This window comes from Triturus cristatus, chromosome 7 (genome assembly GCF_964204655.1).
Source record: "Triturus cristatus chromosome 7, aTriCri1.1, whole genome shotgun sequence".
Lineage (NCBI taxonomy): Eukaryota > Metazoa > Chordata > Amphibia > Caudata > Salamandridae > Triturus > Triturus cristatus.
In genome coordinates this window covers 1298896883-1298914310 of record NC_140590.1, presented here as the reverse complement: position 1 = coordinate 1298914310, position 17428 = coordinate 1298896883, and the positions used below count along the sequence as shown (strand labels likewise).

Here is a 17428-nt window from a genome sequence, read left to right as displayed (position 1 = left end):
AATGTGGTCTCTATTGACCAACCAGCTGCATTCATAATGAGAGGCTGACCCCAACAGAAAAAGCCTTAGACGCCATAGCTCCTCGAGCTGAATGGGCTCCAAATTTGATACATCAATACCTGCTTCGCTCGTGAGCCAGCGCACCCATCTTGACAGAGTGGCTGGGGTCACTGAGCGAAATGGGTTTTGCAGTGCAATTAGCAATTGACCTTTCATGTCTGCCCGAAACTCAGCAGTACTCACCTCGTAATCTTTTAAACACCTCGTAATCTTTTAAACATTGCACAACACACAGTTTAGGATTGTCAGGGAAAGCTGGGTAAAATACCGAAGAGGTATTACACTTAGTCCGTTTAGTGATGGCAAAGTCACACCCTCAGAGGAAAATCTACGTCCCGCTAGATCTAAAGCGTGGACATCTGAGACCCGCTTGCAAGACACCAAAGTAACATGGTCAACTTAGCAGATAACTGTTTTCTTGACAGATACTTATTGGAAGGCCAGGCTTCCACAAATTTCAGAACGGAAGACACATACCATAACTCTGAGTATTTAGGACAAGGAGGTTTGACCATCTGGATATCCCTGAGCAGTTTACATACCAAGGGATGCTCACCAACCAGTTTGCTATCCACTGACACATGACCTGCTTAGATAGCGGAGCGGAAATTGTTTACCGTTCTATAGGCTAAGCCCGAAGCTGCGGCGGAAGCAAGAAAGTTTACAATCAAAGAGACATGTGCTGTAGTGGGCTCCACCTCCCGTTGAGAGCACCAACTACACCATCGTTTCCAAGCTGATGTGTGTCGCTTGTGGGTGTTAGCTGACCATGCTTTACTAATAGATTTGTCAGCATCTCTTGAAAGGCCTGGGATCTTCCACCAGTCCCTGAAACCCGCCAGGCTACCAGAGGAAGTTGCCCTGATTCTATCAATGGATGAGGGGCTTTCAGAGGGTCCAGCAAAAGATTCCAAAGCTGTGGAAGAAGGATCGACACTGCACAAAGCATCTCCAGAAGTACTGGAAACCATGCTTGCGCTCTCCAGAGTGGTGTAATCAGTATCAACTCTGACTGATGACGATGGGTTTGCACCAGAACTCTGGGAATTATCATGAACGGAGGGATAGCATAGCACAGAGATGTAGGCCAATCCTGCAGAAACGCATCCGTGGCAAGAGACTCCGGATCCGGACGCCAGCTGTAAAAGGCTGGAAGTTGTCCGCTGTGTGGCGCGATGCAAACAGGACTATCTGGCAAGGTCCCCACAGAAGGTTCAGCAACTGGAAAACCCGGGAATAGAGTCTCCAGTCACTGAACTCCCGTAGGTACGAGGAGAGCCCATCAGAGAGACCAGAGCTCTTTACTTCCCCCCAAGATATCAAGGTCCAAGACATCGATCTTGTCAAAAAGCATTTTATGGGGAGGGCAAGAGCACTTCGTGAAGAAAGGGAATTAGTGAAACCATCAGTAAGGGGCCATTACTTACTTGTTAATTCATTTTCTTTAGCACCGTATCTTGGTTTCGTTACAATTCCATTCCATAGGTTTCTTTTAACCAAGTTTAGGTTTAATTTGCTACATTTTTATTTAGGCACCTTTAAAACATGGGAAAAACCGGAAATAGCCTCACCCTGCAGTTGCGATCATTTCTCACCACAAGACACCATGCATTTTGTTATGTTTTGTGGGTTTTATTTAGAGCCAAGGAAAAAATATCTAGTACCAGCCTTGAAGGAGGCGGGCTTCACACAAGTGAGACCGGCTCTGCTCTTCTTGCAATCATTGCCCAACATACATATTACCTTTTGCATAGCCAATTTCTTGGTAGCTGCAGTTAGGATGAAAAAACACACCCATTGGACCCATCGTTATTCCTTTTTAACTTTTGTATGCCTAGATTTGTTTTAATGTAAATTATTTTATTGTCATATTTTATTGTCATATTTTAACACCATGAAATGTTCTTAACTCTTTGTATGAAATGTTTTTAATCTCTTTGTATGACTTTAATTGAGTCGAATAAAGATATTTTGACTGACTGACCATCAGCTATCTTGTTGTTGTAGCCTGGGAGATATTCTGCTACCACTGAAATTCTGTTCTGGAGGCAAAAGTGCCTGAAGTCTTTGGCAATCTCCGCTAGAACAACTCCGAGAGTGGATCAGAAAACCCAAAAACTCAATTGTTTGAGCTAGGGTTAAAATAGATTTCTGAGGATTTACAATAAATCCGAGACTCTGTAATAGGTTCATCGCCTATTTGAGGTGGGTTATCACCAATTGAGGACAACGAGCCATGATGATGATGTCGTTCAGGTCTATGATCAGACGAATTCCCCGTGCTCTCAAAGATTCCACTACTGGGCAAAGGAGTTTTGTGAAGAACCAAGGTGCTGACAAAAGGCCGAAGGGGAGGACTCTGTATTCGTAACACACTCCCTGTCAGTGGAATTGAAGAAAACGCCGATGTGGTACGTAGATGGGGACAGAAAAAACAAAGCACATCAGTATTTCAGCTAAAAGTAGGGGCAACCATGCAGAATTAGGGCACTTCCTAACAACGTCTTGCAGGTCCAGACGGACCATGCAGTCCCCCTTCTGAAGGAGGTCGCGCAGAAGATGGATAACCTCCATCTTGAAATGCCAATATACTACCCAACCATTGAAATTCTTTAGATTTAAGACTAGCCTGGATCCACCTGCCTTCTTCTCAACTAGGAAGATGCTGCTGACAAAGCCTCGGGGTGAGGATCTGTGACCACTATGGCCCCTTTCCTGAGAAATGAATCTATCTCTTCGGAGATAAAGTCTGATCTAATTGGGAAAAATACATCTGGGGGGAAGAAATTCCTGACTGGGGGAGTTGTAAAGCTCTAGCCTGTACCCCTGCACCGTCTGTAAGACCCATGCATCCTGCAAGATCGTGTGCCAATTGTGCAGAAATAGCGGTATCCTGCCCCCCCCAACATTACCTCCGTACAAGGAATTAGTCTTACCTGAATTTCCAGACTCCTGTTGTCTGCCCTGATTTCCTCCGTATTTGCCCTTTGGGAATCTGTTTTTAGCACGCAAGGTCGGGTAGAAGGAGGAGTTATTGTAATTTGGGTCTTGGTAAACCCTCTTTCCTGGTGGTACTGACCATGCGGGCGCCTTGATTATACCCCCGGCCGAACAACCACCCTCGGTATCGCCCGGCCCTGCCGAAAACCGTCCGGAAGGCTGGTTTGACAGAACCTTGAGCCTTATCCAACCCACTAAAGGTGGGGACAAACTTAGTTAGTTCTTTAAGGAGAGGCTTGCCAAAGAGTAAGCCCTGGGCTAGAGGACCGGATTCATAGGAAGAGAGTTCCGCCAGTTTGGGGTCCAGTTTGAGTAATATGGAGCGACGTCGCTCGCTAGACATTGCCATTACCTGGTTGGCAGACAACCCTCTGCGCCCAACCAATCAATTCCTCTGGATCAATAGCCACTGCAGAATCCTTGGCTCGAAAGCATAACTCTAGTATCTTGGTCAGGGGACCAGTCATGTCCAAGAGCTTGTGTTGGCATGACCTCCATACCCGGTCATTGCCCTTTTTTGGGTCTTTGGAGTATTTCTTAAGGTAAGTGAGCATCGAAGGATCTACTTCCGGAGTTTTCGCCACCTTGCCTGCCAGGTCAGTCCTATGGCACTCTGATCTTAGCCTTGTCCTCACATCTTTGTCAAAGGTCTGCCGAAGGTGGGATTGAACGTAGTCGGCCACTTCTGGAGGCGGAAGCCAGGCCGTGGAATTTGGGGTGTATTATTTCCAGCCTTGATTTCTTGAAGGGTATAGGCGCCTCTTCCTGGTTGGTCGCATGGTCTGAGGACGTATCATCGTCATCCTCATGAGTTTTCTCGGTAACAGTTGCCTCCTTATTGGGGGTACCATAGTCATGATCATTAGCAATCGCCTTGGCTAGCTTTGCGAAGTCCACCACGTGGGGGTTCCTCGTCCCCTTCCCACCAGCTCTGGGACGACTGCCCGAGCTGAGGAGCCAACATTGTTGCTGGGTATAGCTGCATAAATGGTGCTTCAATGGCTCTATGGCCCTCACCAGGGCCTTATTCACAGTGTGCTGCACTTCTAGGTCAATGAGGTCCTGCTCCATGGAGCCCGAGGGCTCCTCTACAAAGTATTCCTCCTCGTAGTAGAATTCCGACATACTGTCACACAATAGTGTGGTAATGCACTCACAGGAGGATAGCCTGCTCCCACAAGGGGTTAAATCACAGACATGGCTTATATTACGTGTAAGGTTATCAGGTTCAGGGGGAGTGGAGCAACCCCAGGCAGGCCAGGTACGGTATCACCAATAGTGAACAAGTTTGAAAGTGAAAGGAGGCTTGCCAACACCACTCTAGGCAAAGCCTATGCTTAATTATACAGCCCCACACACCAGTATTAACACGAGGCGTCACCGGGAACCAGTAGCGAGCCACAAAGTCTAAGGGCATTAAAGCACTGCTCGTGCGTACATTGAGGCCAGACAGAGTTTCTGAAAACTGGCAAAATGGCTGCTGCGCATACGCGATGCAGGCTGCTCACTAGTACTGAATGAGGACTGTGCGTTGATCTGACGCGCGTCCTTGCTCCCTACTTCTCCCTCTCCACAAAGAAAACAACCCTGGCCCGGTCGCGGGGGGGGGGGGGTGGCAAAGCGCTCCCAACGCACACTCTGGAAGACTCGCGATTTGCGGCTGGCATGGCAAAGAATAAGGATAAAATAGCCTAGAGGTTCGGCAATGAATGGGAGAACTGTAACCTGAACGAGCTCTCAAGTACAGATGCTAATTAAAATTACATAGCCGTACTGACCAAATGAAGCAATCTCGCAATCGCAAGGCAACCATGACATAACAAGCCACACTTGAAAACAGTGACAAGCACAATAGAAGAAGTAATGGATAAGCACTTAACTGGCTGCGGAACAGTAAAGAAAGAGGACACTGTTACTCTGACTAGAGCTTATATAGGGGACGCTCTACGGTTGGTCATGTGACCTGTAAAGTGTTCATGGGTAGTGTAGTGTTTTGGTTACTTTTCTTTTATTGGCTGCTGTGAAAATTTAGTGAAGAAATGAGAAGCATAATCGGAGACTCCGGTCCTGACATAGAATTTGATATCGATTTCCGCACCGACAGATCTGAAAATGAATATCCCTTCCACACACCTCACTGAAGAATATTTTCTGAATTGAAGGTTCAATTCTAATCATTCACAACAAAAGTATTGTTATTCCTCATTTGTTCGGTATATGTTCATTGTTGTTTATTATCTTAATGCAATAGCAAAAGACACACACAGAGGCACCAGTATACTGGCCTTTGCTTTGATTTACTCGTGAGAAAATGTCACACATTTACACACTGAAACCATATAGAAGTCACACACAATCAATGAAAACTTGACCGCTACTTATGTATGAAATTCATATATAAACAAACAAAAGTCTTGACACCTATCAAACATAATTAGCTCTTTAGGTATTTATTGGAAATCTGTGAGCACATTAGAGTAGTACCCAAGTTTACATTTTAAAACACTCCGAGACATACCGAGAATGCGAAAAACACCCTTTTAAATGGCTACTATGCTCGCTACGAAATAAAACAAAAATACGGTCACGTTGGTAGCTCGTACTGCTTTTCTGAAATTTCTAGAATTTTTCATAGGTGCATTGACAAATGTATTTTATTTACCAATACATAGCATGCATCACCGAAGTCAATTAATTACAACTGTAAACACATGTAAGAGAACATTTAATAGAAAGTACTAACACGTAATGAGATGTTTTTAAAGTCACTGAAACTTTGGGAAAACTAATAGGCATTCGTTGCCTATTCCTTCGAGCACAATGTAAATTATTCACCTCCAAGATGACTGCCAAGAAGGTTCGCCGGTAACAGCGAATTCATCGTTCCAATGCATTGTCCTAATCCTCGCATGTAGTCTGGCGGAAGTGAACCAGAATGATGGAGCACCAACAGCAAGGGCGCTTCCTGTTTCCGGTGAGCGGCGCGCGAGCAGCGGCGAGGCGCAGAAGAAGCAGTGTGGAGAATGGTGCTGATTAAAGAATTGTGAGTACGCAGCGAGCTGCCGAGGTGAATGGGTGTCCCGTTAGTGGGACTTCCGGTTAAACCTGGCGGGGTCTAGGGTATGGTGGTCTAAAGCGGCAAAGCTGTCAGCCAGTCATTATGCTAGGTCAAATGTGGTGCCGATGTAATATTTCTAAAGTGTATGTTTTTGACAGTCTGGTTGTTATGTGTATCATGTTGCTAACATAGTATGTCTTCTATGTCTATGCATCTGTTAAGTTGTCAATTCTAATGCCAGTTGCTCTTCCGGTCCAGTGCTTTTAATGTCTTAAGGTTTTGGTAGTGTGTATGTGTGTGTGTATATATATATATATATATATACACACACACACACACACCCACCCCAGACCTATCCTGGCTCTTTTTCATTGTCTGTACAAGTGTGTTATGAATTTGGTATGGTTCTGACACTCTAATGTTGAGCGTTATGGCTTAGCTGTGTCTTTCTGTGGTATCAGGCGTTTACTGTTTATTAATGACAATTTAATATGTCTAATCTCTGTAGAGGCGTCAGGTTAATCTTTTTACTCTTTTTAGAATTATCCCTGTGTCCTTCTTTCCTGTCATTACAAAATTAGGTGATGTTATCTCACAACTGTAACACAGCAGAAGGATCCTTAATTGCTAGCGCTACCTACTCAACCTGGGCGCTTTCAAGTGGGTTGACACTCCTGTTTTCATCATCAGTCTTTATTCGATTTAAAAATGAATCATAAAAGACACAAACATAAGTGGGTTGACACTCCTGTTATGCTATGTAGATTTGTATAGTGCACCTGTCACCCATGAGGGCATCCATGTGCTTGGGCAGGTCTGTAGTCATGTGGTCCCCGAAAATGCGATTCAAAGAGCCAGGTCTTCAGCTTTCTGAAGTGAGGTGGAGGCTCCGATGAGCGTGACAAAAAAAGCCAAGCAAAGGGTGCGGTATTGGCACACAATATGTCTTTCGTAACCACACAGCTTGCCGTAAAAAGTCCACAAACTAGAAGTGTTTTTCAGATGATTCTCTCTGATAGGGAGGTAGTAACATTCACATGATGCCCTGTGGTCTACTCTACACGTTAACTTATTTTCAGCCAATAATCTTTCTAACCTTCATCCTACAACGACCTCTTCAGAATACGCTCTTGACAAATTCATCACATGGCTTTGAAAATAACTGCATAGAAATCTAAAAGGGAAAAAAGCAAGTAGGACAAATCAAAATATCTTTATTCGGTATTACATAGAAACCATATAAGTAACATTAAAACATACAATTATCTTGCATTAAAAATTTGGTACTTAAAAGACAAAATCATGTGTCTCAATGCCCTCCCCTGTGGCTAATCGGCGTTAGCTTGAGTATTGTAACACAAGCAGTATGGTTCCCCTACATGATTGACATCGTGGCGCCATTTCATTAAGACTGTACTTAAGAGAAAGTAGTCTATTCTAGACTTATGATTGTATTTCTTATTATGGAAAGTGTAACCCCTTTTCTTGCCCATTTTGTTCCTCCATACATCATACCAAACAAGGTGTTTCATAGTGTTTTTAATCAGTTCCCCCATTTTGTAATTTAGAATAGCTCTACTTCTGTGATTTATCAAGTGTCTGGTCCAGGACCACGTTAAAGTCTCCAGCCAGAATTAGTGGATCTGTATGATTCAATAATTCAGACAATACATTTTTAAAAGGCCCTGGATCGTCGGTGTTTGGGCCATAATATCCTGCCACTGTGAACTTAAATGCGTGGGATTTGACCCTGGCTATGGCCCATCTTCCCATTTTATCTACCTTACTGGACTCAAGAGAGAGCTGATTTTTTTTCTAAATAATTATAGCAATTCCTTTTGTTGAGTGTTGTTGCGTAGTACAAATAACATTCTGAATCAATTTTCTGGATTTACATACAGACTTTAGCTCACTTTCCAACAAATGCATTTCTTGTAATATAGGAATCTGTTTTGAAGTATCCCTCAAGTACTGGAAAAAACTTTCCATTCTATATTTTGTTCTCAGTCCATTAAGGTTCCAGGAAAGCATCTTTAACCCAAAATTCGGATTATCTACTGGGCAGCCCATTCTCTTGATCTTTTCTCTGATTAAAACCTTCTGTACTAGCAATCTGACAATTTGGACATATTAGTTTTTATTTTTTTCCCAGTGCTCCCCATCCTGCTCTCTCACTCCCTTTAGTGAACCCTTCCCCGCAGAACCCCCCGTTTCCTCCTCCACGGCCTCGACCTAGACCTATGGGGCCCCTCTTCTTAGGTCAGGAGCTTAGTACTAAAGTTTACAATCTTTTCATGTCCCGAGAGAATCTATCACTCTACCCCATCCCCCCCCTCCTCCCCCTGATATGGATTTTAAAAAAGACCCCGCATCTTCCACTCTTCTGAATACCCTCATTCTGTTATTCATCAATTTCAGAGATGCTGGGAATTTTAATTGTGCTGTTGCACCCATTTTTAGGTCTCGCCTTGCTATCGCGTAAGCGATCGCCAAGCGAGACTATTGTAAAAGGGCATTTCAAAGTGCTCCCAAAAAGCGGATTGCATTGCTAGCACGCGCACAATCGCGCGCTTGGTGCCGCCATGCACTCCGCTTTTTGGGAGCACTTCAAAGGGTTCGCTCCCCCGCCCCCAAGCGCGCGCGCGCCACGCTCCGCCGGGCTTGTTTTAATTAACTTCACACTATTATTCAGCGTGGCGCCCATTTCCTAAGCGCCGTGCTTTCAACTTTAAAGCTCCATCTCCCCGTAGGCTGCCCTCCCTCCCACCACCAAACACAGGCTGCCTATGGAACTCTCCTCCCACCCCTGCTGTCAGGTTAAGGAGTTCATCGGTCGCCCGGTGTAGACTCTTCCGCTATGTTTTGTTTGCAGCTTGGACGCTGCATTTCTCCGTAGGGTGCCCTCCCACCACTTCGCACCTCCCTCCCCCGCTCAGCCGGGCTCAGCCTCTCCCGGGATCACCTCTTGCTGCAAGAGCCATGGTGATCAGCTGCTGAGCTTGTTTTTCCATCTCGCTGCTGCTTTCAAGCATCTCCAAAATTCACCAACACTTCTCGTCTTTTCTTTTTTCACCCGCCCCTTCTCGCCTGCCCTCCGCATCATCTATCTTTTTACCTGCCTTTCTCCCCGTCCATTCCCCTCTTTCCTACCCTGTCCCAGTTAGCACCCTCTCTCCCCATCAAGAGCCTCTGTCCCGCCTGTTTCCATTCGACCCCCTTATTGCTTCAGCTTGGAAGCGCTCTACATATATTTGCACTTTTCATCCCACACAGACGTGCTTGCAGCCTCCTCAACCCGCCACCCGGGCTCGTGCCCCGTTATTCGCCTCGTACAACTTCCCGGGTGCTTGTGACTCCCTTCCAGCCCCAGCCGCGCCGGCCTTCTTATAACCATGTCACATCAACATTGTATTTAGTTAGCATTTGTTTTTTTTTCAGCAGCGTAAACCGACCAAGTCATAATAACTTGTTTCGGCATATTCACAACAAATCTTTCCGTTTCTAAAAGCTGTAGTTGACCTAGTGAAAAGAAACCAGACCCCCTGTCGTTGGGTGTTGCGTAGTGAGCTGAACAATTTAGAAAACAGTGTGTTGTTCCACTCTCTGTGACACTCAAAAAATCCGTGCTAGCCAGGCACGTGGTAGGAATCACGAACAAACACTTTCTGCCTTTGATTTTCTCTGCACCCGTCTCCCATTGTCAAAACATGTAGGACTCGCCTGTAACGCTGTTTGGCATGTATATTACATATTTTAGTGCTTGTATTTCCCAAAGTCGAGGGTAATATCCTGCATGGGCTAAACACTTATAAGGTCCCAAAGGGAGACCTATTGACAGACAAGCGCTTCCTGTGATTACAGGAGATCAAACCAGACTCCATGTTGCGTTTATGGCCTCCACACCCCGCTCTGGCAGGAAGGGCAGCCTGCCAAAACTGCAGCCAGCCTTCATCTCTGGGGTGGGGTGAAGGGAATGTGAAGCTATCAGCTGCTCCATCTGACTAACTACAAGTCAACATAAGAAGATGGCTTGCTGATAACACTCTGAATGCTACCTGTGCAAAACTCCCCACTGGAAAGAAGACCAGCATTTGCAATGCATTAGGTCTCGCATTTACGCGAGTTTGAGCTATTGACATTGCAAATAACAATGCCTATTGGCATTGTCATTTACAATGCCAATAGCTTTAACTCGTGTAACTGCGAGACCTATTGCATTGCAAATGCTTGTTTTAAACGGATCCAGTAATTTTCCTAGTTCCCATTGTCTGGAAACTATGATTGCCGAAACATCCGATCTTATCTGAAATGTTATATCTGCTTCAACCAGGGAGTTTAATTTTAGTGGTTTATTAAGTATCTCCTCTTTCAAACTGTATGTCAAAAAGTGTACTTGAATTTTCCTTGGTCTCGTTTTGTTAGGATTGAGCCTAAAAGGATCCCTATGTACTCGTTGTATATCTATCATCAGAGCCTCCTCTGAGCACTCATCCTGTGTTGCTTGTTTTATTAGCTTTACTACATAGTCCTTTATGTTATTTCCCTCCGCTCTTTCTGGTACTTTGAGCAAGCGGATATTATTTCTCCTTTGAGAATTTTCTAACAACTCCAGTTTGTCTTGTATTTTCAGGTCTTTTTCCCTTAATACCGCCATGCTCTTTGTGTTCTCTTCCAACTGATTTGTTAACTCTGTTACCGAGACCATGGTTCTGGCAGCAAATGAATCCATCTTACTCTCTAATTTTTCGCACAAGTTTTTAATATCCACTTGATTATTCTCTGAAGTCGAGAATCTATCTTTCATCTCTTAAGCAAAAGCTTGTATCGTATCACACAGTGATTTTGACTGATTTTCACTCCCAGTGTCGCAATTCATAGTTTCGACCACCTGTGCGTGAACTCCCTCAAGCTCTTCCAATTTGTCTCTAATCAGTCCAGCTTGAGATTTTTCTAAAGAATCCTGTATTCCTGATATCTCTATGAGGTTGTCCCGATGGCTCTGACCAACCTCTGCTGCCACCGTATTCTCTGCTTTATCAGCCATTTCTGAAACTACTAATTCTGCATCATTCATTTGTGGAAGAAATTTATTGAAAGTGGGGAGATTGCTCAGTAAGTTATTTGGATCAAATAAAGAGGTTTGCTCTTCTGGTTTTAATATTAGCGTGTTGGGGGTAACTTTGAAATAACTTCTCAAGGAAGGTGTTAGTTTAGGAGTCTCTTTAATCAATGAGCCACTCTTCTTTTTGTAAGGAGCTTTTAATTTAGCTACACCTAGATCTTTCTTCTTCAATTTGTTCTGTAATGACGGGTTTTTATTAATTTTAGTTTGCTGTATCCCAGGATTTTTTGTATCTTCACCTCCTTGTGAATCCACCATATGTGTTTTAAATTTTTTTTACACTTCTAAGAGAATACTTGGTTCGCCCCTCAGCCTAAATTTACTGACATGCAGCCCAATTCTACGTCCTTTTTCCGCTCAGTCTTACCTCCCCTTCCAACACAAGGCACTCCAGAGACTCTACATACGTTTTCTGCCTCCAAATCCCCCTTCGTAGCTTTTGCCACTTGCTACCCCTTTCTCTTCACCCGGCTCTGGTGCCTCTCCCGCCCTAGAAGGGGAGCACAGCCACGGCTCTTTTCCCGGTTCAGCCCCTGAGCTGCACGTGCCCAGAGCGGCTCCCAAACTGTGCACAAACCCGGCAACTTCCCCGGAGACCTCTCCAGGCAAGATCTCTCTGCCTGCCGTTCCGAGACAGCCGGTACATCCACAGCCACCGACTCCAGTCCCACCAAACCACACCGGAAGCCCCCAATGGCCCCCGTCACTGAAACGCCGATCGGCAGGATTAGCCACGGCAGACGCGCACATCGACACCCACGAAGGCACAGAAGGACGACTCAATCCGAAGGTAAATTCAGTTCGTTTTCAGTGTGTGTGGGGGGGAGGGGGTAGTCAATGCAGTCTATGCATTACAAAATCTAAGGACACGTTTTTGACATAAATCCGCTACCGACCTACGGAGCCTCTGCAACCCCCTACTTGCCGGCCACCATGTTCTCCACGACCCAAGAAGGGGAACAGCTTTGACCATTCAGCTGTGTCTTTAACTCTTAAGGTACCAGTTAGACCGATTTCTAGAAGATGGACTGTGGAGCGTGCCATCCTTCTGGAAGTAGATATAAAGGAGAAGTTAACATCAGAAACAGAGTCCTTTTTTCAAATTAATTTAGGTACGGCCCCGAAACACATTGTTTGGGATGCGTACAAGGCTTTTCTAAGGGGTTTAATAAACTCTATGCAACTTGCTAGACATAAAAAGTATAAAGCAGAAGTTGAGGGAATAGAAAAAGAAATACAAGTAACAGAGAATCATATTATTATACATCAGAGTAACTCCTCAGATACGGACATGCTAGCAGGGTTAGAATCTCTAAAATCAGACCTGGCAGCTGTTCTTGACTCAAGGTTAAAAAAGAAATGGCAAGCTAGTAAACTAGCTCACTTTAAGTATGGGGAGAGTTGTGGGAAGCTTTTGGCATGGAAGACAAACCAAGTCCTGGCCAGAGGCACCATTAATGAGCTGAATGCTGAGGTTCTGGGGGAAATACTTAAGACCCCAGATGAAATTGAAAAGGCCTTTCAGTTATACTTTGAGGAAATCTATTATGAAGATTTAAATGTTCAAGAAGAAGAAATAAGAGTGGTTGGGTCAGACCCCTATGAAAAAGATCACTGATGATAAAGCACACAATATGGATAGGCCGATTTCCAGAATTGAGATTGAGAGAGCTATTGATTTGGGTAAATCTGGGAAAGCTGCAGGCCCGGATGGGTTACCTGCGGATTTGTACAACGTTCTAAGGGATGTTCTTGCCCTGGTTTTGACGTTATTATTTGCCCATATCTTCGAAGAGGGAGGAGATATTCCACCTTCGTGGAATGAAGCAATGGTCTCACTAAACCTTAAACCATCCAAATCACCAAGATCTTGCGATTCATATCAGCCCATCTCTCTACTCAATATTGATTATAAGATCTTCGCAAAAAAAAAGGCAGAGATGTTGAATGGGATATCAGAGTGCCTTCTTCATAAAGACCCGAAGGGATTTGTTAGAGGAAGAGGAATGAGGGAGCTTACTTGTAATTTGATTGGAGCGATCGATATAGTTACTGTATACAAAACCACGCTCGCTAGCCATAATAACGATAGATGCCACGAAGGCATTTGATAGAGTAAACTGGGCCTACTTATAACACATACTAAAATAATGTAATTTAGGTAATAACTTTTGTAGGTCAGTTTCTTTGATCTATCAAGCCCTATAGCGAAAATTTTAGTAAATGGTCATTTAACTGCTCCTTTTAAAATTCAGAGAGGCACTAGGCAGGGATGACCAATATAACGAGGGGAACCCCTGCAGGAAGGATGTAGGTAGAGACTCAGGGGAAAAGGAGAATCAAAGAGAAAAGAAGATACTCTACCTATATGTTTCTAAATGTACAGTGTATTATGTCATTGGTATACTGACACTTAAACTAGACCTACAAGACAGCAGTTTCAAAGAACTTTCAGCACATAGTCAAAGAAAGATTCATTAATATTTTATTTTTTACTTTGGTCAATTTTAGACAAAGGGATTCAAAAAATGAAATTTTCGATAATTTGTGAGAATAACATACAATGTCATGAAACAAAACACAAATAACAGTTATGGATAGGTCCCAACCACAATCACGCGCACACAAACACACAAACTTATACCGGTATCGTATCACACCATAAAAACAAGCATCATACATCTACTCATAAAAATGCAACTAGCCAACTAGGGGTCCAAGAACACTGCCTCGTTGATCAATATATAGGCAAAAGCATATGAACATTCAATACTGTGCTAAAGGGTACATGTTCAAATTACAAGAACTAGGGCTTGAGTGGACCCCGTGGAAGCGCCATGATACACTGTACATTTAGAAACATATAGGTAGAGTATCTTCTTTTCACTAGGCAGGGATGCCCTTTATCCCCGATGCTTTTTAGGTCTCGCGCAGCGGGAAACCTCTTGTAGGGAGTACACACACGCACGAGCGTGTGCTTTTCCTTTTGGGCCACGCTATTGGCCTTTGTGTGTGTCTTTTTTACAAAGACAGCACGCAATTGGCCAAAGGCGGGCGCATTGCTCCGCCAGTGGCCTATTGGTGTCTGTTACGCTTAGCAGCAGCATGTGTTTACAATTATCGTGCACAGACACGGGCACGATAATTAGAAACATATGCTGCTGCTCGCAGCCGCTCGCGCACACCAGCAGATCCCGCATCTCACGCGCACCATTTGCGGGCTTGTTCCTCTTTGTGTAGCGTCCGGGCACCACTTCCTTTGGAATGTCGGTGTTTAACCTCAGCAACGCCATTGTGGGCAGCGGTATCCTGGGGCTCTCCTACGCCATGACCAACACGGGGATCGCGCTCTTCATGTAAGTATCCATTGCTGGATGTTGTCTATCTCGTACATTTTTACATTAACCAATGTATCACATTGAAACCTCCAGGTCTAATATTTTTACTACTGCTCGCCAACAATTAAAAGACCTGCATGACTAATAAACGAAAAACAGGGCGTCCCAGATACTTTTCTCTCGTTCACCCATTCCCTTTGACAGAGTTAGTAGCGCTGAAGTGTAGGGCCCCTGGGTGCTGCAGCAGCACCCCAGCTTTGCTGTGGACAGGTGGGGGGAGAGCTGCACTGTCGGCTGCTGATTAGTGATGCCATCTCTGTCCCAACGCCCTCAGGCCAACAACGGCCCCCAGGTTCCAGTAGGATCGCTCTCCGGGCCATTAGGAGTGCCGCCGCTGTAGTAAACTTCTGAATGTCACATGTGCCCTGAGATTGGCGTGGATGCGGTGGGCCTGACGCTCGGGTTTCTGGCGTGTTCACACTTGAGTTGGAGAAGCGTTGTCTTGTCATATTTCATCGGAGCTGCACTCACTCCAGGGCCTGTGGCCGGTACGGTGGCCTGAGAAGGGGACCTGCAATGTGCACACCATGCTTGGGGTGTGGAGTGAGGAATACCACTGGCTGCCCATCCACGGGTCAGTTCAGTGTCTTGGGGTGCAACAGGTTGGGGGGAGGGAGGGAGCGGGGACAAACCTTGCAAAAGTTGGCATTTACTTTCTATTAATAGGGTAGGTCAAGTGCCTTTCGTGTATCGCAGCGCTATGGTACAATAGAGTCATTCCCTTTGACTGGCATTTTTATCTTCACAATATAGCCAACGAGCCTGTGTTGTCTTCTCCCTCTGACCCAGTGATATTAACCCCTTCGGTGCCACGCCCTTTCCCCCTCCTGTGCCGGGTGTTTCCCACGCGGGTGGGTTTCATGACGAGATAGTCTCGTCATGGGCACAGCGCGACCGTGCTCCATGACGAGACTATCTCGTCATGGGCACAGAAGAGGTTAAATCTCTCCTGAGACCGGTTCATCCGGAATGCAGTAATTACATCGGCAGCTTGGACACGTGACCGGTGAACGGGACCTCCATAACTTGTCAGTAGATTTATTGGTAAATCCCTCCTTTGTAGCAAGCCTTTCGAATTTAGAGTGCTGGGTAATGGACAAGAAGGCCACCCAGGGTAGTTGTGCTAATACGTTGCTCATACTGTGTTTTGGGGGGATAGTCCAATTGATACTTATCGATTAGTTTCTAAGTACCAGCCTGTCGCCAAGGGTGCATATGCTGTTTGCCAAGTCTGGTTATATGGCAGTGGCTAAGATTTGCAATATACATGTGAATTTACATGTAGGCATGCAAAAACAAGCGGGTTGCCAATCACAGGCCATTTACAACTGAATATTCTAAATTGTTTTATTTTTAGAAATCAGAGCCATGTGCACACTTTTATTGTATTACCTGAGCCAAGGATTTGTCAGAAAGTGCACATTCTCAATCTTCTTTGAAAGCCAATGAGTTCTTAAAAAGCTTTTCTTTTGCTACTCGTTTTTTGGTCCGCCCTGCATTTTTCAGTTTTTGACAGGGGTAGATAGATGGCTTATGGGATGTTCAGTGATTCTTGGACCAAGCACACAAGGGTTTCAGTTGTAAAAAACGGACCTGCCTGGGCTGCAAGGTGATATCGGATGCAGCAGTGTTTAGCTGGAGAGCAGTTTACTTTTTGTGGCCTAAACAGGACAACCGGACATAAATCCCGAGCCCTTCTGTTTTTTTAAATGATTATTTTTAACTAAACTCTTCGGGCAGATGGGAACGCAAGAGGGCAGTTTTGAGCGTGAATTCGAGTTAACACATGAGTAAGACATTGTCATTTACAATGGCAATAGCTCTAACTGAAGCAATTGCGAGACCTATTGCATTTTTAATGCTTGTTAACTTGTATATCGAGCCTTTGGCTGAAAAGATCAGGCAAAATCCAGGTATACAATCTTTTAAGTATGAGGATTGGGAAAAGAAGGTAGCGTTATACGCCGATGATTTAATGGTTTACACATCGGATTTGAATGTCTCAATCCCGTTGATATATGAAAAGGCAAACAAGTTTGCGAGTATTTCGGGATATGAAATGAATGTTACAAAACTTAATGTATGGCATGGAATCTTGGCACCTGTGCTTGTCCAACCAAAAAGGTGATTAGATATTTGGGAATACTGATCACCCAAAACATAGATAAGATTGCAGAATTGAACCTTCAAAAAATCACGAAAGAAATACATAATTCTTTAATGGGTTGGGTCTTACTTACCTCTGACCCTGATTGGTAGAGTGAATTTAATAAAAATTATGCTGCTGCCAAAGTTAATTTTTATACTTCAGAATATTCCTTTGGTATTCAATGAAAAAAGCTTGAGGACTCTTCAGTCGAAATTAAATACCTTTGTCTGGGCTTTGGAAGCTAGTAGAATTTCGTGGAGTAAGTTGCGCAAGAAAAAAAACAAGGGGTGGGTTTATGCCTACCTGACTTAGTTTTATACGCAAGAACATATGCACTGAGGGGAGTTAAAATCCTCATGCATATACCAGATGGTTCGGATGTGGGTGCAATGTTTAAGGAGATGCTCTTGGATGTTGAGAGTGGGAGTCAGGGTTTTTTATACAAATACGGAGACCCGAGATTTTTCAAGAAAGTTCGCTTAAAACACTAAGGGCCATATGTAGGAAGCCAAATACCGGTCGGTAACGGCCGATTTTCGGTAAATATCCCGTTACCGACCGGTATTTAGGCATTTGCTATGTAGGGGGCATATTTCAGGATTTGGTAATTTACCGAATCGGTAAAATTACCGAATCGGTAA

General features: G+C 44.5%; 1 protein-coding gene across 1 annotated transcript in view; it reads left to right on the top strand.

Moving 5' to 3' along the window:
• The first annotated feature begins 5974 nt into the window (after nt 1–5974).
• The window catches only part of LOC146811937 (phosphatidylinositol transfer protein beta isoform-like), a 376865-nt gene continuing 365411 nt past the window's right edge, over nt 5975–17428 (top strand). Inside the window, exon 1 of the mRNA XM_085618905.1 lies at nt 5975–6103. Coding sequence (XP_085475031.1) covers nt 6084–6103 — 20 coding nt within the window. The 5' untranslated portion in view covers nt 5975–6083. The remainder of the gene's footprint in view (nt 6104–17428) is intronic.